Genomic DNA, 25,270 nt, shown 5'->3' with positions numbered 1-25,270 from the left:
TCCTGAATGGAATGTGGGTGATTCCTTAGTGAGGAAAAGGAAAAGATGAGGGTTGTCAGTAAGCCATAAGTAGCAGGAAACATACACTCAAAGACATCACAGGACAGAGCTTTCTATCTTGATGGAATCACAGATATGATGCCAAAGAAAAGGACACCAGTATGCAGATAATTATAATTTACATTTGCATAATGCTCTATAGTTTACAAAGCAATTTACATACAAAATCCTTTTGGATTTTATGTCACATATTATATATGATGCATAATTCTATATCACATATATTATAATGGTCAGCTATGTTTATGGTTTTTTCATGCAGTCAAAACTCAAGGACAATTTAATAGTAACTCACTTGGTATACAGTTTACCTTGGTATAGAACATAGAACTACTTCAATAGTCTCTAAATCTCTGATCTCCTATTCTTGATATTTGCATTAGTAGAGTTAAATCTAAAGATATTCTTAGTTTTATATGTCTTCTAACCCACCAACCTATTCTCTACCAATTTACAATTTTATCAGCAATGTATAAGTACACTTGTTTCTTCATAGCCTTCCCACAACTATGTTTTATAATTTTTGTTTAGTTCATGGTTGATAATTGACTTTGGCAACTCATATGCCAAAATAGAACAATTAAATGGCCATAAAGTAGTAGTTCAGTTATTTTAATTTGTAATTGCTTGATCATTAGCCAGGTTGAACATTTCTTCAAATGGCTTTCTAATTTATTTCCTCTTTCATAAATTTATTATTTACAACTTTTGAATGTGTATTCATTAGATAATGAATATATCCTTTGTTCCTCGTAAATTTTGGATGTCATGTTTTTATCCATTTGCTACAATATTTCTCCACATTGATTATTTTTACTTTTATCTTAGTTTCTTACTCTATATTATCTTACCTAAAATATTTGTCTTACTTTTTATGTAATTAAATATATTTTAATACCATATTCTTTAAAATAGCCATTACACATGGATCATTTCAGTATTAATTACAAATTACAAATTTTTACATTTATTCCTAAAGAACAAAAAAAGTCTTTTCCATTTGCTCCTGTAAACTATGTGTTGATGGACAGCAATTCATTTGCTTATCAGTATCTCACAAAGGATTTTTTCTTCTTAGCTCGGTAGATCTTTAATGGATCTCCTTTCTGGGATCCCCAGATGCCTCTTTACTCTCTTCCTGATGTTTCCCACTTTCACAAGGAAAAACTCACCCCTTTTAGGATCTCTTCATTGCATGGGCAATATATCCTCCAGAAGCATCCATTCCATGAATGGTCCCAAGCTAGATTGTCTGCATTTCTCTCTTTGCCCTGTTCCTGAATTTTATGAACTTAAAAATCATGCCTTTTCACTGAATACCATCAATGCCATACCATGCCCTCCCCACTCAATTTTCAGCTTGCTTTCATCCGTGGTCTTCCTCTGTATAATGTAAACTCCTTTATGATAGGAAATTTTTTGGTTTTCATTTGCATCCCTAGAGTTTATTACAGTTTTTGACACAAAGTAAGTGCCTAATAAATGCTTATCTGTCCTACCTATACATAATAGCTAATCTTTGTAGAATCTTATTACAGGGATGAAGTCATCACCTTACTCATATTGTCACTGCCAGAGAAGTTGTGGGGAAGTTTTCAGACATTGATTCCCCTAAAACCATTCAAAAGAATTTAAGAAATGAAATGGTTTGGGGCACTTGGGTGACTTGGTAGATAGAGACCAAGGTCTGCAGACAGGAGATCCTGGGTTCAAAAATGATCTCAGATACTTCCTAGCTGTGTGATTCTGGGCAAGTTACTTAACACCAATGGCCTTATTGTTGAGAACTGATACTTAATATTCATTCTGAGGCAGAAGGTAAAGGTTTAAAAAAAAAAAGGAAAGGATTGAAATAGGTCATAAGCAATACACTGGAAAGATTGGGAAGAGAGTAAAGGCCCAAAGGAGCAAAAGTGAGACATTTCCTTGGAGAGAATTCATTGTGGCAGAAATCTTAGTAACTTTAGGGAACTATGCCAGTAAATAAAAGCAACAATATCCACTGAGTCAGAAACCTTACAGGTGACCCTGAGAAGAGGAGCAGGAGAAGAGAATGGAATGAGTAACATACTCAAAAATATGCCTAGTTGAGTAAGATGTTCTAGAGATTGTGCCATCATTGTTTTTGCCTTCAAATGTGCTAGTTTTCCCCTTTGTCCAGGCAAAAGTCTTGTGTGGAAAGAGCACTAAACTTGGAGTGAGAGATCTGAGTTCCTATCCTGACTCTTACATAGTAGTTGTAAGACTATCAATAAGTCACTTTCCCACTCTACCTCTATTTCCTTATTAATAAAATGTGAGACTCAGATTCCATGGCCTCTAGGTTATCCTCTAGCTCTAGCATTCTATGAATAATAGCCCATATTCAATGACTGCATTATATCATTGGGTTGAGGAAATTACCAAAAAGAAAAAATTATCCATCCTTAGGAAGTGAGTTCCCCAGACAGATGTTGAGGGTTGAAATCAAGTCACCATATACACTCCCCCTGGTATTTGATGAAAGAACCTAGTCTCATGTCCCATGGAAAATTAAATCAAATCAAATAATAAAAAAAAGTTCAGGATGAGCCTAGCTTCAAAAACATCAGCTCTAAACAGGTATGTTTTACTTGTAGCATCAGAGAAGGGATGGATCTCAAGGTTTCTCTTTCTCTAAGTGTCTCAGCAAGTGCCCCCAAAGTAGAGGTGACTCTTGGAGCAGTATCTAATCACAGAGTATGGACCCAGGGCCTGGGAGTTGGAAGGTTAGTTGAGAAGGACAAGTATTAGGTGGTGGGAAGTCTCTGGCAAATATCATCTTTTGAAGAATCAAAATGCACAGGCAGAGGGGGCCACCCGTTGCAGGCCACAGTGACACATTTCTTGTCATTTATAGTCTGATACTTGCATGGAGAGTCCTTGGGGTTGCCCTTTATTTGGCATTCAGTGACCTTGAGGGGTTCACGGCTCATGTGGCAGTTAAAGAATTTCTGCTTGCATGCGGTCTTTTTATTCCAGCAGATAGCCCGGATCTTCCAGATAGACTCCAATATGAAGGTATTGAATACCTTGCAATTCCCTTTTGTCATACCCCTGATTTTCATCATCTGGTTACAGTAAGTATTGTCATTGAAGGCTAAGCTTTTTGAGTCCACATGTTGCCGCTGAAACTTCTCTGCTGCAGACTCTGATGAGACCAGCCCCACCACTACCATTGCCAGCAGTGGGAAGAGCAGGGCGGCTCTGTCCAGGGCCATTACGGCCTCATTCACCAAAGGGAGCCTACCCAGGAAAGGGGCAGAGACAGATGAAGGACATCATGACAAGGTAAAGGAAGCTTAACCATCCCCTCTCTCTGCCTTCCTACCCTCCACATCCCTTTGGTTTGAGATTCTTTCAGAACTCATTCTGGGAGAACACTGGATTTGAACTTAGAGAAACTAGGTTCAAATCTCCTTTTTATGTCATTTATGTGGACTTGGGAAAGTCATTTAATCATTCTGAGACCTTTCCTGGGACTCAGTTGCTTCACTTCTCAGATTAATGTTTTAGACTTGATAATATCTGTCCCTTTCAGCTCTGTATTCTTTTTGTTTCAGAAAAATATCCTTTTTATAAAATCGGAGAGACAAGAGTCATACTGCCTTTGGGTATTCTCACCTCCATTCCTTAACCATCCCACTATTCATGTCATTTTCCCCCCTTCTCCCTCTCTATTGTCTAGTCCTCTTCAGCAAGAGTCCTTCAGGTGGAGGAACCCCAAAATGAAATTGTCTTACAGGGTGAGGAAATAGGAAGAGGATCTCCCAGAAATATAGTGACCCTCTCAGGGGGGTCTGGGAAGGATGTGAGAGATCATTTCGTCCAATCCTCTCATTTTACAGATAAGTAAACGAATACCCAGAGAAGATCAAACTTGCTCAAAGTCATATGAGTATTAATGAGTAGTGCTTGAACCGCCCCCCAAGTCTTCTGAGTCCAAATTCAGAGTACCTTACATTACACCCTGCTTCTTCCTTTTCCCAGAGTTAACTATTTTATGACTTTGCATATACTAGGCATAGTATAAACTTAGGAACACAGCAACTACTTACTGGAAACATACTTGACATAGCCTGCTGATTTCAGGAGCAAAAGAGACAATTCTGCCCTCACACCAGCATCATAAAGGGGGCTCATATATGTCATGGAAAGAGAGACTCCTCCCCCCAACTTGGTCACTCCCCTTCCTTATTCCTCAGCATGCTCTCTGTCTCATTTCTGCTCCCTTTCTCCCACATGATTTATCTCTTGTCACAAGTTCTCCCAGTGTGAGGCTGACCACCAAGAGATTTCACCTCCAGATAAACAGATGCTCCCTCATCCTGGTTTTTGTATTCTGTCTCCTGGGATAGAGCACAGCAACTGTCTCTTTTCAGTCTAGGATAAGAGAGGAAGGAGCAGTAGTCTTTCTAATTACTTTGAATTTGATGAGCCTAGCTATAATTACAACCAAGGATAACCTACTCAGCAAAACTGAGTATAATCCTTCGGGAGAAAAAAATAGATATTTAATGAAATAAAGGACTTTCAGAAATCTCTTGTGAAAAGATCAGAACTGAATAGAAAATTTAATATTCAAACACAAAACTCAAGAGAAGCATAAAAAGGTAAACCTGACAGAGAAATCATAAAAGATTCAAAAAAGTTATTGTTTATATTCCTATGTGGAAAGATGATACATGTAACTATTAATAAGTTTTTCATTATTAGAGCAGTTAGAAGCAAGATACATAGGTAGAGGGCATGGTGGTGGGCCCATTTTGTTGAGATGATCTCCCCCAAAAAATGTAGTGAGAAAGAGGGGTACACTGGGAGAAGGGGGAAGGGAAAGGTAAAATGGAGAAAGTATATCATAAAAGAAGCAGGAAAGAACTTTACAGTGGAGAGTAAAATGGGGAGTGTTGGCAAACAATGCTTTAACCTCAGTCTCATTGGAATAAATTCAAAGACAAAAGTATAATACACACACACACAGGTACAGACATACCCCACACACATTCAACTGAGTATAGAAATCTATTTTACCCAACAGGTTAATAAGAGGGGAAGGGGATAGCAGAAAGGGGGGGAAATGATGAAAGAGAGGGCAAATTAAGGCAGGCAGTGATCAGAAGTGAAATAGACATTTTTTTAACCTTCACTTGCTATCTTTGTACCAATCCTAAGAGAGAAGAATGGCAAGGGCTAGGCAATTGGAGTGAGGTGATTTGTCCAGGGTCACACAGCTAGGAAGTATCTGAGGCCAGATTCAAAACAGATTTTTGAGGAGAAATAGGACAAAAGAGAGAGAGAAGGATAAACTAAAGAAAACGAGGAGAGAAATACAGTTAGTAATCATAACTGTGTAAAGATAGGATTAACTCTCCCCTTATCTATTTTTAGCTAAACAAATCAAGAACTTAAAGTACCCCTACTTGACACTAAGTAAGAGAGTTTGCCAGTCACTTGCTAGAGTAAGCTCTCATCACCAAAGGTGGGGGGTTGAGGGGAGGTCCACCCCCGCCCTTGGGCAGTGGTAGGCAAATTGAAAGACTTCAATTGGTTCCCATAAAATGGGAGAGTAACAGGAAGTGACATCAAGAAAACTGCTTTAAAAAGGCCAGCTTGAGGATTAAGTCATTCTCTCTGTGTTGGTGAGCTGGACTGGAGGAGGAGACTCTTTCCTTGGATCCTGTGGTGGTGAGTGGAGTGATTCCTTCTTTGGTTCCTTGGTGAGGAGACCCTCTCTTCTTGTTGGTGCTTCAGTGGGACACTCCCTTCAATGTGACTTCTGGTGAAATTCTTGGCAGTCTTAGCCTCATGTGCACTGAAGGTTCTCAGTGGATTCTTCAGCGACTCCTGGTTCTTCATATTTCAGCTTCCTAATTAGGACTTTGGATTCTGTTGAGATTTGCTTTCGGATTCACATTTGCAGTCTGGAACATTAGGATTAAACTTAGGATATTTGTAGCTAGGCAGTACTTTCTGTCTCTTTATCTACATTTCCCCACTTTACTCTTTCCTCTTCTTTGTAAAAAAAAATCTACTAAAAGTCATTTTGACTTAAGCTGTAATATTTTTAAATCAGAAATCATAATATTACTTTATAATTTTCATATTTGTATAAAACCTAAATTTAAATTCTTACAACTGTGAATGTAAATAGCATGAACTCATCCATAAAATGCAGGTCCATAGTAGAATGGATTAGAAACTAGAATCCAAAAATATGTGGCTTATACAAGACCCTCTTGAAACAGAAAGACTCTCATTGTTCTGTTTCAGTTATGACTGACAGAGGGTGCTTTTGAAGTTTAGAGGAGGAAATATCTGGGTGGCACATAAGATAGAGTACTGGACTGAGTCAGGGAAAAGGACTTCAGCTTTAAGCCTGACTCAGACACTTACTAGCTGTGTGACTCTGTACAAATCCCTTCTCTGTCTGCCTCAGTTTCCTCACCTGATAACTAAAATGTTTGGGAGCAAGGGAAATATATATATATATATATCAATTATGACCACTGAAATATGTTTTCTACTGTGTCTTGGTTTTATATAAATATAAGATGGTCGCCAGGGAATATATTCCCAATTTATGAATATGCCCAAGCCAACTGGGTTTTATAGAGAAATTTAATTTATAATACACTGATTAATCAATAGAAAAAGAGAGAAAGGAAGAAAGGAATAAGAATGAATAAATCAGTCAGTTGGTTTTATCACTCACCCAAGATCTCTCTAGGTAAGGCTTCTCATGCCAACCTCAGGCTCCACCTTCAAGAGAGCCTCCTTTCAAGAAATGTTTCCAGGGAAATTTCCTCCTTCAGAGCCAGCCTTCTCTCCTGGTCCTCCCACAGAGCAACCTCCTCAGTCCTCCTTCAGAGCCACCTCGCTCAGAGCAAAACCTCCTCATCCTCAGAGCAAAAAACTCTCCTCCTTCTCTCCTCAGACCCCACTATCTTTAAGGAAACCATCTCAGTCCCCTCCCCTCAGTTCTCACATCTACCAATCACTGTTGATGTCTCCCCTGTGCCAATGGTGGCTCTAGCTTAACCCAGGACCGCCCAGAGGTCTGTTTCCTTTGCACATGTCTGTTGTAGGTCATATTCTCAAATAATTAAATCTTGATCTATGCTGCAGCCCTGCCTAAATCCTGTTAGACTGAGTAGGGTGGAGATTGTAAGTTCCAAGACCTGGTTCTGTCATTCCAAGTATCTCTATTGTATCAATTCTAAAATCAATCATGACTCAAAGAACTTCCTGTTCTATGCTTAAGCATAGGTCAAAGCCCTTTCCATTGTTCAGCAAAAGGTTTCTGTCCTAAAGCAGTCCCAAGTAGGGAGGAGAAGGATCCTCCCATGCCAAGGGGGTTCACATTCCAATAAAGTTCTTAATATCAGTAGGAAATTTTTTCCAAGTATGAAACTTTCCAATGGTGAAATTTCCAACATTCACAAGTCTAAAAAATTTCAAGGTTTACAATGGGTATCCTCCTTCCAGGGTCATTGTAAGGATAAAACAGCATAAAACATATAAAATATTTTGCAAACTTTAAAGCTCTATATAAATGCTAATTATTATTGTAGCTGTTGTTGGACTAAAATGTTCATAAATGACTTCAAAGAGAGCATTTGATTGAGCTAGGTCAGTAAGGATGACCAGGAAGAAAGGGAAGGAAGGGAAGGAAGGAATGGAGAATAGAGATGTTGAGAACAGAGAATGTGAGTGAACAAAGACTTAAAGAAAAAGAAAGATATCTAAAAAGCAAAGGTGATAAGGGAGAGGAAGAATCAAGACACTTACTTACATAATCATTATCTGGAAAGGTAAGACCAAACAAGCTTGGGTTTGGCAAGGTATTAAAAACTCTATGGTGAGGCAGTTGAGTGGCTAGTGGATAAAGAGCCAGGCCTGGAGTTGGGAGGTCCTGGGTTCAAATTTGATATCAGATCCTATGACCTTGAGCAAGTCACTTAACCCCTATTATCTAGCCCTTACTGCCCTTTGGCCTTGGAACTGATACTTTGTTTTTATTCTAAGACAGAAGGTAAGAGTCTAAAAAAAACACCCTATAATTAATGAAATATGAAGAGGGGAATTTTGAAGGTGGAAAGAGATATGCTAAATAACTGCCAGGTGGAGAAATTCTTCAGATCAGGTAACTTTGCCAGAAGATCTGGTTCTTACTCTAGAAGTCAGAACATTCTTCTTAGAGTATTTCAAGAAAATCACAGAATGCCTAACAGTGCCATTCCTGACAAAGAAATCAAAGACTTTGTCTTGTTTGGGCATGCCCTTATTATTCCAATATTATGGTTCTGCCAAAAGAGAAGAAATAGTAGAGGAAAGGTAAATGTTGGGGGTCATTACCCCCTTCTCCCCACCTAAAAGCCTTTACACTACTTCTTGGTATTATTCCAAAATATAGGACATGGGACATAGTCACTGAGTCAGAAACCTAAGATATTTCCCAGAGGTTTCTAGAATTCTCAAAGGCTTAGAGTCTGAAAATAATATCTCAACCCCGGATCCCACAAAAGGGTTACTGGAAGATAGTACTAAAATCTAAGTGCATGCATCACTTCACATGGTTTGTATGGCTTTATTCTTTTTAACACCATTATCCTGTCTCCCTCCCTCAAGTGTACCTACCCCCTTTCTAATTCCCCAAACAATGAAAGGCTTTTGGGTTGCTAGAGTCAAGCAATCCTTCCTCTGGTGGGCCTCACCTTCCACACATGGATCTATACTATCTTTTCAATTTACACCACCACCTTGAAATTTTACCTTCTTTGAATACTGACATTCTTGTTGCTCTTTGCCTGCAAACACTATTTCCCACCTCCAGATCTTGTCACTGCCTGTCCCCCAGGCCTAGAATGTTCCTTCTCTTTACTTCTGCCACCAGGCTTCCTTGTATTTCTTCTAGATTCAGTCCTAATCTCATCATTTTCAGGAGACCTTTCCTGGTCCCTGATATTGCCAGTACCATCCCTCTGAGACTCTCTCTCCTTTATCCTGCATATATCTCACAGGTACAGAGATGTTTGCATGTTGTCTTCTTCCATTAGAGCATGAGGTCATTAAAGACAGAGACCATAACCTTTTTTTGTACTCTTGAGACTTAGCAAAGTGTCTGGCACATAGTAAGCACTGGAGTATGTGGGGTGATCAAGGAGGACTAGCATCTCTGGTGTGAGGGCTGGCCAAGCCCTTTTCAGGGCTGGTCATGCACCTTTGGCATCTGCCTATCACTCAACTCTCCCCTGTGGTTCCAAGAAGATGTGGCATTGCAGCAGCCTTAGTCCCCTGAAACTTTTCTCATATAAGGGTTAAAATTATGGTTGAGACTGAATATAAATATTATTGGTTGCCAAGGATTTAATTCCTTAAATCCTAAAACGAAACACTCAAGTCAGAATGGAGTTTTATGGTGATTTAATGACAATAGGAGGAAGAAATTAAGAAAGGGATAGAGAGAGAGAGTTAACTCAACTGCTCCGGCTCTGGGTAAGCCGGAGACAGGAGTTCAAGGTTTTTGACCAAGGGTGGCCTTCCCCTGAGAGCCAAGGGAAAGGGGAGTCAGTCCTTAGCGCTCACCCATGTGCAATTGAAGGAAAGCTGTCTGCGGGGCTCCTCCAAGCTTGAGTTCCAGGATCAAACTGGCAACTAGCCCTCTCCACAGGAAGTGACGAGAACTCCAGAAGCAGTTCTCTACCTCACTTCCTGCATCTCACATGTGCCGATGGTGGCTCAAGCTTGGCTTAGGAGAGCCCAGGAGACAGTCAGCTGTTTCTGATTTGTCATTTGCTATCACATGCCCATGTTGTGTAGGTGTACACATTCCTGGGTGCTAGACCAAGGAAGATGGAGAAAATCTAAAAATCACACTCAGTAGATGTACTAAACCAGGTTGAGGATAACTAGAAAGTCTCAAACTTAGAGGGATGTCTACCCCAAGTATGCAAAGACTTCCTCTGGTGGAATGGGTGGTTGAGAACATTTTGTCCCAACAGTCATGAAGATAGCTAAAGGGAGTGGTGTAGAGCACTTGTAGCTTAGTCAGACACTGAAGATGCCAATGTCATCAACTACATCCTGAGCCATTGCCAGTCATCATGACTTTTAAGTTACCACAGACTTCTGACAACTCTGGGGCAGAGAGTGAGGCTGATAGTTTTGTGCAAATCTGCTTCATTTAAATCCAATTCATAAGCAAGTCAAGATATCATCCTTCAACGTCACAGGTCCTCTTTGAAAATGAAGGATGAACAGCAAGAAGTCCTTAATCAATTCTTTTAAAAAAAAAAAACCCTTGTCTTCTATCTTAGAATCAATACTGTGCATAGGTTCCAAGGCAGAAGAGCAATAAAGGCTAAGCAATGGGAATTAAATGACTTGCCCAGGGTTACTTAGCTAGAAAGTATCTGAGGCCAGAGTTGAACCCAGAATCTCTCATCTCTGAGCCTGTCTCTCAATCCACTGAGCCACCTCCTGGCCCCTAATCAATCCTTATTGATCTCCTGACTGACTACATCTGAGTTTTTCTTCTATTCTTTATCCATATTGAATCTTCTCTTTGAGTCTTCAGTCTTAGGAAAATAATACCCAAAGTTTTCATTATCATATCCCTTGTCTTCTTTGTTCTGGTCTTTATTGCATTGGGGGCCATTCTTACAAAGGCCAAACCCTCTACTTAGCTCTTGGTTGTGTGTGCCACCATGTACTCTCAGAATTTCCCCCAAGTGGTTCCCTCTCTTTCTCATATCCCTCCATCTCTCCTCAACTAAAAAGCTCCTGCTTGAATGAAACATTTGCCCAGGTATACCTCATCCTTAAAAACTGCCACTTGGCTCTACCAAATTGTCAAACTCTTATCCACATAAGGTTGTATGGCATGGTAGCAGGTCACTAACCCTTGAAAGGCATCTAGAATAGAAGTACAAAGAATGAAACAACCCCCACTCACAGTCTGATGTGGGAGACAATAGGGGATATATGTGTGTGTGTGTATATATATGTATATGTATGTGTGTATGTATATATGTGTATTTGTATGTGTATGTGCATATATATGTATATGTGTATATATGTGTGTGTGTGTATACATACACACACACACACACACATATATATATAGCTATAGAGTGCACTGTATAGACAGAACACTGGACCTCAACTGGGAAGACCTGAATCAAATCTGGCCTCAGACACTTACTTGTTGGGTGACTTTGGGCCAGTCACTTAACTTCTATTGCCTCTGTTTTCCCAACTGTAAAGTCACTGGGCTGTTGTGAGGAGTGAATGAGACAATATTTCTAATAGTACAGTGCCTGGCATATAGTAGGCACCCTATCCACGTTAGCTATTATTATTTATACACATATGCCTAAAGACATACATGTATTTAGGCATATTTGGGTGCATACACACAAACACAGCATAAGTCTATCTTTGTTAAATAATAGGCACAAAATAGTTAAATACAACATAGTTTGGGAAGGAGGGCACCAGCATTTGAAGAGATCAGGAAAGGTTCCATGCAGAAGATAGTCCTTGAGCTTTATCTTAGGAACTCTTTGGGGCAGAAATAAGGAAAGGGAGACATGGGGAAATGGTCAGTGCAAAGGCAAGGAGACAATGATGAAGTTTTGTATGTGAAGAACAGAGAGAAATACCTTATAATAATATCATAATTTCTAGGACAAAATACGGGAGTGTTGCTGTTCAGTCACTTTTCAGACACGTCCAGCCCACATTTGGGGTTTTCTTGGCAAAGATACTGGAGTGATTTGCCATTCCTTCTCCAACTCATTTTTACAGATGAGGAACTGAGATAAACAGGATTTTGTCCAAGGACTTACCCAAGATCACACAGCTAATGTGTCTGAGGGCATATTTGAACTCATGAAAATGAGTCTTCCTGTCTCCAGTCCTGGGCACTCTTCATCACACTATCTTGCTGCCTATATGGCAAAAGTCTTAGCTTGTCATTTAAAGCCCTTCCAAATGTGACCTCCACATCCCTTTCTGATCTACTCTTATACACCTTCCTTTATTGTCAGGTCTAGTCAAAATGACCTTCTAGTCATTGCCATTGCATGGCGTCCTTTCTGCCATCTCTGTGCATTTTCATGAGGTGTTTGCCATGCCTGGAGGGCTTTCCCTTTTTACCTCTGCCACTTAGAATTCCAGGTTTTCTTCAAAGTACCCTACATATCCCCCCTTTACAGGGTCTCTCCTTAGCCCCTAGTGGTCAGCATGCCCATCCTTGTGAAATTATTTTTTATTTTCCTCTCTCTGTCCATGCTGTCTTCCCCATCCACCAGAAGAATGTCAGCTCCTTTAGAGTGCTAATTGTTTCATTTCCCCAGTGGCCAGGACACTAAGAACTTAATAAATGTTCTTTGAATTTAATTAAATTCTTATGAAGCAAATTGTTGCTATTACATTTTTCTGTTTTTGTTTTCAGTTGTATGTTCTGATTGTTAGCTATTCCAGAAGTTTAGAGAGAAAGAGCGAAAATACACACACACACACACACACACCCAGATTTGGAGAACATGAGCAAACACAAATACAAACAAACTTAATGTGGCCAGAAAGACTGAGTACAGATGATAATCCATGATGACTTGGTGTTGGCTTAACTCTCCTGTGTTTTTTGGGAACTTGACAGCAATTATTCATGTATGTTTCCCAAACCTGAACATTGTGTCCTTTAGAAAAAGTAAGGAAGTGGGAGCTATTAATATTTTAAAATAAAGGAGAGGAAACTCAGAGAAACAAGTCTTATATTGTATTCTACTGTTTCCCTTGTTTCTGGTAATGTTAGATAAACCTGGAATGGATACTTAGGTTTTAAGTCATAACTGTGATCTAAAAAGAGGTTTTATCTTTTGGTCTTTTCTCTTCAGGTCAGATGCTTCAGAGGAACCAGGTAAACTGTCTTTTTCTTTCTCCCGGAGCAGGATTTATCAGGTATACTCTTTTTAGAATGTGGCAGCTAGGTGGCAAAGTAGAAAGAGGACCAGGCCTGAAGTCAGGAAGACCTGAGTTCAAATCTGACCTCAGGCACTTGATTACTTACCTTGGGCAAGACACTTAATCCTGTTTGTCTCACTTTCCTCCTCTGTAAAATGACTTAGAGGAAGAAATGGCAAATCACTCCAGTATCTTTGCCAAGAAAACCCCAAAAGAGGCCACAAAGAGTCAGACACAACTGAAATGACCAAACAAGAACTCTTTCTGAAGGTTTAATGCCTGAACATCAAACCTAGGAATTCTTAAACTTGGAATTCCCCAATGGCAATTCTCAAAGTCTGTGCTGCTCAAGAAATCTCCCCTCCCTGGGACAAAGCTAGACTCTGGGATCACCTTACTCAGGAAGTACAGCCTTTTCCCAAAGGGTTGAAATTTAGGAATAGCGTCCTTGACTTTTCTTCTCCGGAGTGCCAGCACATATGTCCCACCGCCACATGCTTTTGTTGGAAATTGCTTCTGGTGCTGGATTAATTAATAAACAATTCCCAACCATGCTATGATATGTTTTAGGAAAAAAAAATAACATCCAAAGGCAAATAATGAGTCCTCACTAACTGAGAACAGTCTCTTAAATTAGATTTTTCAATCTAATGGGTTCATTTTACCTACCTAGTATGCCCCCTTTGACACCATCAATTCCTCCTTTCTTGGAATATATTTAATGATCCTTAGTTGTTTTTTTTATACTACTCTCTCTAAGTTTTCATCCTATTGGACAATGCTTTTCACTAAAATTCATCCCTTTTCCAGACTTCCTTTTCTCTGCTGAGGGCACAACTATTCAACTCGACAACCTCAAAATCTTCTTTCTCTCTCATCCCATTCCCACACCTCCCCAGAGCCAGGTAGTTTCCAGGTCTTACTAATTCTACCTACACAACATCTCTACTCATGTAGCCACCACTGTAGACCAGAGAAGATAATACATATAATCTCTATACATACACATATATTACATATATATGTGTGTGTATGAATAATAATAGTGGATGACTGGGTGGTATAGTAGATAAAGCACCAGATCTAGAGTCAGAAAGACCTGAGTTCAAATCCAGCCTCAGACACTTATTTATTAGCAAGTAACAACCTATATTTGCCTCGATTCCTCATCTGTAAAATGAAGCTGTGTTGGAGAAAGAAATAACAAATCACACCAGTATTTTTGCCAAGAAAACCCTATGGATAAAGTCCATGGAGTCACATAGTGAAGTCAGCCAACACTAAACAACAGCCACATATTTCCTTCAATTGACCATGTCTGCTCTCTTGTATGGGGCCTGATGAAACTACTGCAATTCATTTTATCACATCTGGTTGCTGAGTTCTATATTCCTGTGCAAAATGTACATAAGGATATGGTTTCTATTTTTATCCCTTTGTATATGTTTTTAGTATCTTTGTGCCCTAATACATAGTCAGTTTTTGTGAAAGTTCCATGTGGTGCTGAGAAATTTGCATATTATTTTGCAGTCTCATTTGAAAGATACAAAAAAGTATTTTAGCTCTAATTTCTCCACCAATCTGTTCAGTTCTATATGGCCCTTCTGGTTATCTTTACATTAGACTTATTTAAAATTGAGAGGACATTGAAATCTCTTGTCATCACTGTGTCACTGTCCATGTATTCCTGTAGCTCAGTTAATGTTTTCTTTATGAATTTGGATGCCAGGACATTTGGAGCATATAAATTTAATACTGATTTTAGTTTGTTTTCTATGCTTCCTTTGAATATAATGTTGCTTCTTTATTCACTTTTATGTTTTGGGCTTTTGTTTTAGTTTTGTCTGATAGCATGAATGAAATGTCTGCTTTTTCAGATATGCCTAATACAGAGTATGTAATTTTCACTCAGTTACATTCTGGATATATCTATGTTTTTTTAATGTATTTCTTTTGAGCAACAGATTGTAGAGTTTTATTTTCTTATCTAACCTGATATTCTTTTATGTTTTATTAGACTGTTTATTCCATTCACATTTAAATTTTTGAGTTAGGTTTTTATTTTCTTCCATTGTAGCTAATATAATTGTGTTTCCAAATTAAGACTTTTTTTTTCTCTAGTGCTGTAAACCCAGCAGTTTCTTTAGTTATTTTAGCTTGATCTATTTGAAGACAATCCATTTCTCATTGGCTTTCTCTCCATCACCCTGAGTTTCCCTTTCCCATTTGTGGTCCTTTTCCTCAGGTTTTAGAGTTTTATTATTCCCTTTTTCTTGTTTGCTTTTATCTAGTTATTTAGTTCATCTCTTTTTTTTCCTTCCCAGTTAAATAGTTAAGTAGGCTCTTCCTTCTTCTCCTCCCCTTCAATTTAGCTTCTTGGTCATTTGGTTTGTATTTAAATTTAATTTTCAACACCTTTTTTCTATTAATGGCTTCCTTTACTCATTTTCTTTATTATTTATTTTCCATTTTAATATATCAGAGATTTATGTTCTTTGATTCCTAGCCCTCATACTTATTAGTCCTTTTTCATTCTCTGTCTTCCTCATGGAATAAAAACTTTTGAATTCCTTATTTTGAGTTCCCTCTTCTAAGCTGTTTGGTTCTGTTTTATAGTTTATGTTATTGTTTTATAGATCTTATCCTCAGCCTACTTTACTGTTGTGTCTCACTTAGAGGAAGGATATTTCTTCATTGGTCTCTGCTGAAAATCATTCCTTCCTTCCTTCTAAAAAACAACCCGCTAGATTCTGTCTTAGAATCAATACTGAATATTGGTTCCAAGGCAGAAGAGCAGTAAGGGCTAGACAATGGGGGTTAAGTAACTTGCCCAGGGTCACACAGCTGGGAAGTGTATGAGGCCAGATTTGAACCCAGAATCTCCCATCTCTGCTCCTAGATCTCAATCTATTAATCTACCTAGCTATCCTATGCCATGAGTTATTTCTGAGAGACAGAACTGGCCCCAGTTGGATTCTAGACTACTTCTCTCAGTCTTAGCGGAGTACCATGAAATTCCAAACATATGTGTTCTGCCCCTTTTCCCTCTGGTCCTCAATTATCTGACCCAAATGCAGGGCTCATTATGCTACCATCATAACCTTTGCAAATATTTCCATTTAGAGTTTGGATTTCCAAAGCACTGGGAAGAAGGTGGAGGTTAGAGGTGGGATGGGATGTTGGATTAGGTATAGAGTTGAGTTTTGATACAAGCATAAATATATGACCTGGCCCAATTCTCTCTATCCCTCCACTTGAAATTGTGTGCACAAAATAGTGCCACCATTTTGTCTTTTGGAGTTTAGATATCTAAGGCACTTGGCGGGAGGGTTGGCATGAAGAACTGAGTTGTGTTACAAGTATGACCATGTATCCTGATCTCTATTTCCTCTCTTTCACCACTCATGAAAAGCTTTTTTGTGGCACAAATGCTGCTATGTTGTCCTTCCTCTGTGAATATAAATTGTTATTATTTATAAGTATACATATAATATCATGTAAGTTGAGTTGTAAACTCTTTTATGCCTTTAAGGTTCTATTATTCTCTGGTCTAGGAGACTCAAGGCTTAAGGATATTTATTTAGAAGGTAAACAAAACTCATTATAGCAGTCTTACCTATGCATATTTATTACAATTCTCTAATTTTACCTTATGCCCCAAACTTTTGGCAATATCTTTTCCTGTTTCCAAAATTATGATAGTCAGGATGATCTCAGCCTAAATCGAGTACATTTTTTTAAAATGCACTCATTCCTATAGATAATAGACTTCTGTATTCTAAACAGAGAAATGGGCGGAGGGGTGATCCACCAAACACTGCCTGGGAACAAATGCCCTTAATATTTGTAGCCTCTCGCCAGCGAGAAGCCACAAGATAAGAAAGAGAGAGAAAGGATAGTAGTTTAGGATTGCACGAAGGATGTGATGGAGCCAAGTTCGAGATGGCAGAAATGAGTCAGAAACCAGGCCGTATTGATTACAATGGAGCCACAGCAGAACTCTGATCTATCTGGACAACACAAGGCATCAACCATCCAGTGATCCAAAATTAATACCACACAGGTCGGAGACATGATAGAGAAAAGAAAGTGCCTGGTCGAAGGCCAGGTCCCAGGTGAGAGAGATAGAGAAGGAAAGGAATCAGCAAAGACAGACATAGGTGAGAGCTAAGATCCAAGAGAGGGCGGAGACTGCTGTGGCTGCTCCTTTTAATGTCTTTGATATGCAAATATACATAATACTTAGGGATGATTATCATTGGTTAATGACAAGGTAGAGGTATGGTTTTTCTTAGCCAGGTAAACACAAAGAAACCTGTTTTCCCGCCTAACCTGGGAGAAGCTGGGATCAAGGGTTAGAGGCTTTACTAGCCAAGACTGAGCATGCTCTCTTCTAAGCCACACTGTACATTCTAACTGTTTCCCTTGTCCATAGCTAGGTGTGGACTGCTACAATATTTATAAGAGATTTTGTATAATTAAATAGGGAAACTGAGGCACCATTATTAAGGGTGGTAACAGGGGTACTACCACTAGTTGGTACCTTCCTGCTCCACTCCCTTCACATTAGCTGATTTGAAATCATATTTCTTTATAATGTCTAGATCAGAAATTCTTGGTGAATTTCAGGCAGTCAATGATCTTAGATGGGAAAAAAAATCACATCATTTTTATTAACTATTAACTGAAAATTAGCATTTCTTATAGCTGGGCATTTAAGCAACAAACAATATTTTGGAGGAATGCCATAGACTTCACCAAACTTCCAAGGGAGTCTGTCTGTCTGTCTGTCTGTCTGTCTGACTGTCTCTCTCTCTCTCTCTCTCTCTCTCTCTCTCTCACACACACACACACACACACACACACACACTTTCTAAATAAATGGTAGAAAACTATCATTGGTACAATTCTCATGAAATCTCTGGGGTTTGTCAATCAAATCCTAGCCTGCCACAATCCAATTTTAGACTGGTCTGAGGAATGGCATTATGAGCTGTCATCTACAGTCTTCTAGAGACCTCTACTGGTCATAGTGAATATCTTTCAATAAACTAGCATGCTTCAGATCCTAGCTTTTGTCTGTTTCTTTCATCCCTGAGTAAATAATCACAAAATGACTTATTTAGAGGACACTTTTTGTAAATTTTAAGGTTAAGCAGCAATATAAACGAATAGCTTATCCATTATTCTTTTCAATTAATTTCTGGCAACCCCAATAGGAATGGTGACTCATTTAATAAAACTAAATCGCTAATTTATGGTCTATGAAAGACATATCATCTTCCCCTATTTCCTCCCCACCTCCAATACTACCTGAACTAACAGACTCATACTGATAGGAGTATCAATTTTGGGGAAGCAATTACAGGTCATTGACCTGAATGTTAGCTCAGTTTCTTCTGGGGATTGCTTTCCATTGCTATAATCTTTGTAAATATTTTGGGATCTCCATAAGGAAGACTGGCTAAGCTAGACTCAGTACCAGTAGCATTAGCCTAGGCAACCAGTGGTGGGACCTCTCTAGAGTCTTCATGACCTTTCACTAAAAGGAACTGCCTCAGAAAGAAAAATGAAAAGATCAAGGAAGTATCCACACTAGAAAGGGATCTTAAGATAGGTTTAGAATAAGATTCTTCTTGTCTGTTAATACTCGAATTCCATAAAACTTTTTGTGGCTATGTTTTCATCAGCATTTCTGTGAGGAAATGGGTCATTAGTCATTGAATAAGTTTCAGATAACAGTACATTCACCATTGTATAATTTTCATAAAATCCAAGATTTAAAATTTTTTGAGAAAAATTTTCAGGAAAAGAAGCTCACTAACTCCTTGAATCAAGAAAGTGAACTCTTTGGAGAAAGTGCCATAAAGAAACCTCAGTAGAAGATCCAGAATGAACTTTGGGATGTAATTGATTGAACTGAAGGGTGTAGAACACATTTATTCTGAATGTAAACTCTTATGCCAAAGGGGACTGCCCTCTAATTGGCTTTTTGTCAATGTGCCTTGCAAACATTAGTTTTGCTCTCTCCCTTCTATTTCCTTCTTATCTCCAACTATTATAGTTTCCTCTTAGAAAGTACAATATTGTATGCACCTTTAGCTAGAAGATCTTTAGAGGTTATATTAACCTCTTAGTTATATTAAATGTTAGTTATATTAAATGATTCATTAGGGAGACTAGTCTCCCAAAGAATCACAGAAGGGATTGTGAAGATAGGATTAACTCTCCCCTTGTCTATCTTTAACTAAACAAATCAGGAACTCAAAGCACCCCTACTTAACACTAAGTAAGAAAATTCATGAGTCACTTGCTAGAGTGAGTGACAACTCCAGCGGCCACTTCCCTGCCCTTGGGCAATGCTAGGCAAATTGAAAGACTGTGATTGGATCCTGTAAAGTGAGGAAGAGACAGGAAGTGATGTGGAAAAGGGACTACAAAAAATCCTGAACTTCCTGTCCTTCTTTGGACTTCTTCTTTGGAGGGGCTTCTCCTTTGGACTTCTTCAATTTTTAATTCCCTCTGTTATCTGCTTCTGTTTTATGGGTGAGTTCATGTCATTCACATTTGCATCTATGGTTACTAACTGTATTCCCCTCTATCTTATTTCCCCTTTTTGATCCTGCTCTTTCTCCTTTTACTCTGTTCCTCCACAAGTGTTTTGCTTTTAATCACCACCTGGTACTTCCCTTTCCCTTCTATTACCCACCCCATCTTATCTTTTTCCCCTTCTACTTCTCTATGAGGTAAGATAGGATTCCATACCCAAGTGAGTATTGTTTCTATTCCCTCTCTGAGAAAATTAAAGTGAGAGTAAGGTTTACACATTGCCCATCACTACCCTCATCTTCCCCTCCACTGAAATAGTTTTTCACACCTCTTTAAGTGAGATAATTTACTCTATTCTACCTCTCCCTTCCCTTTTCTCTCAGTGCAATACTGTTTTAACCCCTTGATTTTTTTCACATATATCATCCTAAGTTGCTTACTCCCATATTCTCTATGTTTACTCCTTCTAATTTCTCTCTAATATTCATTTAAAATTTTTTTAATTACAAATATCTTTCCAAATAGGAATACATACAATTTGACCTCATTGAATCCCTTCAATTATCTCTTTCTTATTTACCTTTCTATACTTCTCTTGGGTTTTGTTTTTTAACATAAAATTTTCTGTTTTTCTGGTCTTTTCATCACAAATGTTTTGAAATCTATTTTATTAAAGGTACATTTTTCCTTCTGAAAGAATATACTCATTTTTGTTAGGTAGGTTGTAAGCCTAGCTCTTTTGCCTTCTGGAATTTCATATTCTAAGCCTTCAAATCCTTTAATGTGGAGGCTGCTAAGTCCTGTTCAATCCTTACTATAGCTAAATGGTATTTGAATTGTTTCTTTATGGATGATTGCAGTATTTTTCTCATTGGCTTGGAGTTTCTTGAATTTAGTTATAATATTCCTTATTATCATATGGAAATTCATTTTCAGAGGTGATCTGTGGATTATTTCAATTTCTATTTTACTCTCTTGTTTAAGAATATCAGGGCAGTTTTCTATGATAATTTCTTATAGTATGATGTCCAGGCTCTTTTTTTTATCATGGTTTTAGGTAGTTCCATAATTTTGAAATTATTTCTCCTGCATCTATTTTCCAGGGCAGTTATTTTTTCAATGAGATAATTCACATTTTCTGCTGTTTTTTTTTTCTTTCATTTCTTTGATTTTGTTTTATTGTTTCTTTCTTGATGTCTCATGAAGTCATTAGCTTCTAGTTGTCCAATTCTAATTTTTAAGGAATGTTTTTCATTTGTGAACTTTTGAACCTCATTTTGCATTTGGTCAAATCTCCTGTAATATTCTTATTTTGCTTTCATTTTTCTTCCCTATTTTTCTTCTGACCCTCTTAAGTTATTTTTGAAGTCCTTTTTGAGTTCTTCCAAAACCTAACACCAATTAATATTTTCCTTTAAAGCTTTGTGTGTGTTTGCTTTGCTTTGCTTTCACTGTCCCCTTCAGGATCTTATGCCTTGCTCTTCTTTGTCTTCATAAAAAATTTTCTATGATTAGGGTTTTTTTAATGTTTACTCATTTTCCCCAACCTTTTTCTTGACTTTCACTTATATCTTAATAGTGGGCTCTGTTCCCAGGGCAGAGGGGGCATTTTCTTAAACTTCAATTCTTTCTTGATGCTATCCTTAGATCTATTTCAAGGTTTCTCCAAGTTGCAGTTCCTTCAAGATGGTTTGAGAGCTCTGAAAGTCACCTCCCACTGCTGACTCTATCACTCCCTGAGACTACTGACCACTTGCAGAGTTCAGGGCACTGTAAACTGCCCTATGCTGGGGCTCAGAGTCTAGTATCAGACTTGAGTGGGGCTTTTGGTCTCACTCTGGTTTTGATCAAGTCAGGCACACTGTTGTCTGCCTTTCCCTGGGGCCTGTAACTTCACTTTGAGCTTTGGTAAGGACTAGCTAGGATGGGGCTCATATAGGCCAGCCAGCTGGGAATTGTCTTGTGCTAGAGTAGACTCTAACTCTGGGCTTACACAGACCAGTCATGTCATGCAGTCTACCTTGTGCTAGGATTCTGGACCTTACTGCAGAATGGGACTGGAGTTTGGAAATTTGAGATGTGTGTTTAGGATTCCACTGCTTGTTCCAATGAACAAGACCCTTTTTGCCTATCTTTCAAGTTATTCTCTGCATGAAAGTTGCTCCACTCCATCTCTGTGTTGGTTCTTTCACCCCAGGATCATTTTGAGGTATTATTTTAAGGTTGGTTGAAAAGGATTTTTATGGTGGTTTGAGTTTTCCTTGCTTCTACTCTGCCAACTTCATCATCCCTTTTTCTGATAGCAAAGATTTGGATACAAAGTAAATATTCATCAAATGAGGAATGACTTAACAAATTATGGTATATGAATCTAATAGAATATTACTATGGCATAAGAAATAATGAGTGTGATGAATGCAGCAAAGAATAGAAAGATCTATATGAACTGATGCAGAATTAAATCAGTACAGCCAAGAAAACAATACATCCAATGAATACAACAATGTACATGGAAAGAACTACACACCAAAAAAATCAAAAGTGAACATTTCAAAATTATAAAGAACATGGCTATATAGAAGAGGTATGAGAATACACCCCCAAACTATACCTTCAGTAGATAAGAAGACAGATTGCATAGGATTTAGAGCACAGTGAGAGCAGAGGAAAATGTGACATCTATTATAGACAGCTTTCTCAAGGAATAAATTTATACTCCTAAAATAAACTACAGCAAAGCAATTAAAAAAAACAAATAAAACAAATCTTTTTTATTTCCCCAATCAACACAAGATAATAAACATTTCTGCTCAAATATGAATCCAGTTCAGTTCATCATTTATAAACAGATATATAAATACTTTTCCAGATTCCCACACAGATGGGTACATACTGAAAAAAAAAACAACAAATTTTTTCCTCTGTTTTTTATAATTAACATTTATAGAGCATTTTAAGGCTTAACAAGGATTTATATATCCTATCTCACTTGTTTTTCAGATGCTGGAGAGGTAATATCATTATTGTCATCCTGCCCTTGTGAGCTGTCCCACATCCTCTAATCTTTGGATTTCTTATCTAGAATCTAACAGTTCTGAATCTTTTTTCTCTACTATTGGCATTTCATTGGGGTTTTTTTTTTCATTTGTATTCCAAGTGTCCTGGACCTTGGAAAGATCTGGAGTTGCCTGATCTTTGGCATATAATTTCTGGTTTGGAGAGATATGAAATAATTTTATATATGCACTCTCATATTCAGCATAAAAAAATTAAGATTCAAGTCAAGGCATTTTTCCCCCTAAAGTAACCTACCCTAATAGTTAAATTTCAAGTGAATAAAAAATTACAGCAATACACAAGTTCTATTACTGAAAATTATTTAGACTTTCCCCCTTTTATAAACACACATACATACACAAGACACATAAGAAGCTTGTGTCCACATTGGGAAAGAGTTGGAGGGTAGGTCCAGGCTCCAAATAGGAAAAGACCCAAAATCTTGACACCACAAAATAAGCAAAAGGATTTAGAGTCAGACAGACTTAAAACAAAAACAAAATAACAAGAACAATGGTTTAATGACCCAATCTCCCACAAAATATGGAAGTCTAAGAGGCAGCTGGGTAGCTCAATGAACTGAGAACTGGGCCTAGAGAAGGGAAGTCCTAGGTTCAAATCTGGCCTCAGACACTTCCCAGCTGGGTGACCCTGGGCAAGTCACTTAGCCCCCATTGCCTGACCCTTACGACTCTTCTGCCTTGGAACCAATGCAAAATATTGAAATGACATGACACATCAAGATTCACTCCACTGTACAGCTTGTAGAGAATAATTTATGAAATACTGAAACAGAAAAAAGCAATACGTTCTTCTATTACAGGGATTAGATACATAGATATATAAGTACTTATTAAGTAAGAATTTTTAAAAATATGGACGTCCAAATATTAAAAAGGCATGGAGTCCTTTGGCACTAGCTTTCTCTAATCCTATAGTAGAGATACAGAAAACCTCCTTTACAACAAGTCTGACATTAAGATGGGTAGCATCTAGAAGGACCAACTATTCGTTTCTCATTATCAATCTGTTTGAAACCCCGCTTCAGACTTCAGTACTGTCATGCCAGCAAAACTCTTTTTTAATTTCAATTTAGAACTTCAAGAATTAAAAATGTTTATTCTCTACTCTGTTACAAGCTTAGGCAGGGAAACAGCAGAGGAAAGTATTGCATAGGCTAAATATGCATGTCAATATAATCCATTTCCTATAGTAATTCATACTAAGAAATGTATTTTATTTATTTATACTATGTATATAAATATATATATGCTATATATATATTTATGTATACTATATAGGAAATGTGTAGTCATGCTGAGTTCATGACCACTAAGCTACTGGCCTAGGAGTCAGTTTGTTGTGTCTCTGGTAGAATAAAGACAGAGACTTTCTAATCTGCTAGTGTGCCATTAGCCTCAGAGGCTAGGTGAACTCTATTTGGTTTTTGATTGGTCTTTCACAAGAACTGGGGTAAAGAAGACAAATATACACTCACACATGAGTTAGAGGTTCATTCTAAAATGGCATTTGTCATGTCACAGAAGGGAAAACACTATCTTTCCCTGCAAACTCATGCAAATATCTCTATATGAACACATTGCCTTACCCAGCTAGATTGCAAGATTGCACTTCTAGTATTTATTTTCCCCACACATAGGTACTTAGCAACCAGCATATAGGTATTTAGTATATTCTCCTTGGCTGAATGATTGCTTGATTGAAGGAGACCTTCCTATTCTTCCATTTGAAGTCTGGTGTTAACATATTTCTGGGCATTCAGCCTTCCAACTTCTGTCTCCAAATCCTGCAGTCATTTTCCTCTCTCAATTATCCCTCCTACTTAAGAAGTTGTTGTTATTGTTGTTTAATTGTAGCTAATTCTTTGTGATCCCTTTGGATATTCATTTATTCATGAGATTTTCTCCCCAAAGATACTGGAGAGGTATGCCTTTTCCTTCTCCAGTGGATTACCTTTTTGTCAGTGATCTAGAAGGTAAATAGAGGTTTAATGACTTACCTATGGTCACATAACTAGGACATGTTTGAGGCTGGATTTGAACTCAGGCCTTCCTAGCTCAAAGCCCAGTGCTCTATCCACTTACCAGCTAGCCCTTCCATATATTCATGGGCTCTTGATATTGGAACCATACTGTTTGTCACCAGTTTCTCTAATTCTGGCTTCTAGATCAGACCTTTACTAAAATTTCCCTTAAGAAAAATGCCTCATTCACTGCAAGGAAAAGTTATCCGTCTCCTATTCCTTAATCCCTTACTTCCATCTTACCTTAGCTCTGTTTCACCCTTGCTTTGTCACCCTCATTCCAGCTTCTTTTCTTCTTTTGATTTTGTTCTTATGACTAAGAAGATAAGCAACATGGAGAAGTGGATAGAGAACTAGTCTGGCAATCAGGAGAGATTTGGGTTCAAGTCCTATCTCTGACACCTACTAACTCGCTTAATTTGGGGAGGCTCTAGATAACTCTCTAAGCCTATGAGGTTCAAAGAAGGTGAAAAGTTTCATTCATAGAGGCCACTCCCTCAACTGGAAGTTAATTTCCTATACTGGTATAATCACAGGCCAAGTCTCATTGCTAATAACTGAAGATTCTCCAAA

At 38.1% G+C, this 25,270-nt stretch overlaps 1 protein-coding gene and 1 long non-coding RNA gene across 3 annotated transcripts in view; one reads left to right on the top strand and one right to left on the bottom strand.

Annotated features, from left to right (window-relative positions):
- Positions 1–2,647: 2,647 nt before the first annotated feature.
- On the bottom strand, positions 2,648–4,294 carry LOC130456253 (ribonuclease pancreatic-like). 2 transcript variants are annotated; one of them, XM_056809971.1, is made up of 2 exons: positions 4,137–4,294; positions 2,648–3,324 (listed from the first exon to the last, which is right to left on the bottom strand). In XM_056809971.1, exon 2 carries the CDS (start codon positions 3,297–3,299, stop codon positions 2,829–2,831), a length of 471 nt encoding a protein of 156 aa, XP_056665949.1. In that variant the 5' UTR covers positions 3,300–3,324; positions 4,137–4,294; the 3' UTR covers positions 2,648–2,828. The 2 variants fall into 2 exon arrangements, with proteins under 2 accessions (XP_056665949.1, XP_056665950.1); XM_056809972.1 differs by lacking the exon at positions 4,137–4,294 and adding an exon at positions 4,036–4,128.
- Positions 3,003–25,270, top strand: part of LOC103101069 (uncharacterized) — a 43,199-nt gene continuing 20,931 nt past the window's right edge. The window contains exon 1 of the long non-coding RNA XR_008914834.1: positions 3,003–3,369. This is a non-coding gene — a long non-coding RNA (uncharacterized LOC103101069). The remainder of the gene's footprint in view (positions 3,370–25,270) is intronic.

Source organism: Monodelphis domestica, chromosome 1 (genome assembly GCF_027887165.1).
Source record: "Monodelphis domestica isolate mMonDom1 chromosome 1, mMonDom1.pri, whole genome shotgun sequence".
Classification (NCBI taxonomy): Eukaryota; Metazoa; Chordata; class Mammalia; order Didelphimorphia; family Didelphidae; genus Monodelphis; species Monodelphis domestica.
Note: the sequence above shows the minus strand (reverse complement) of the source record. Positions and strands in the feature narration are given on the sequence as shown.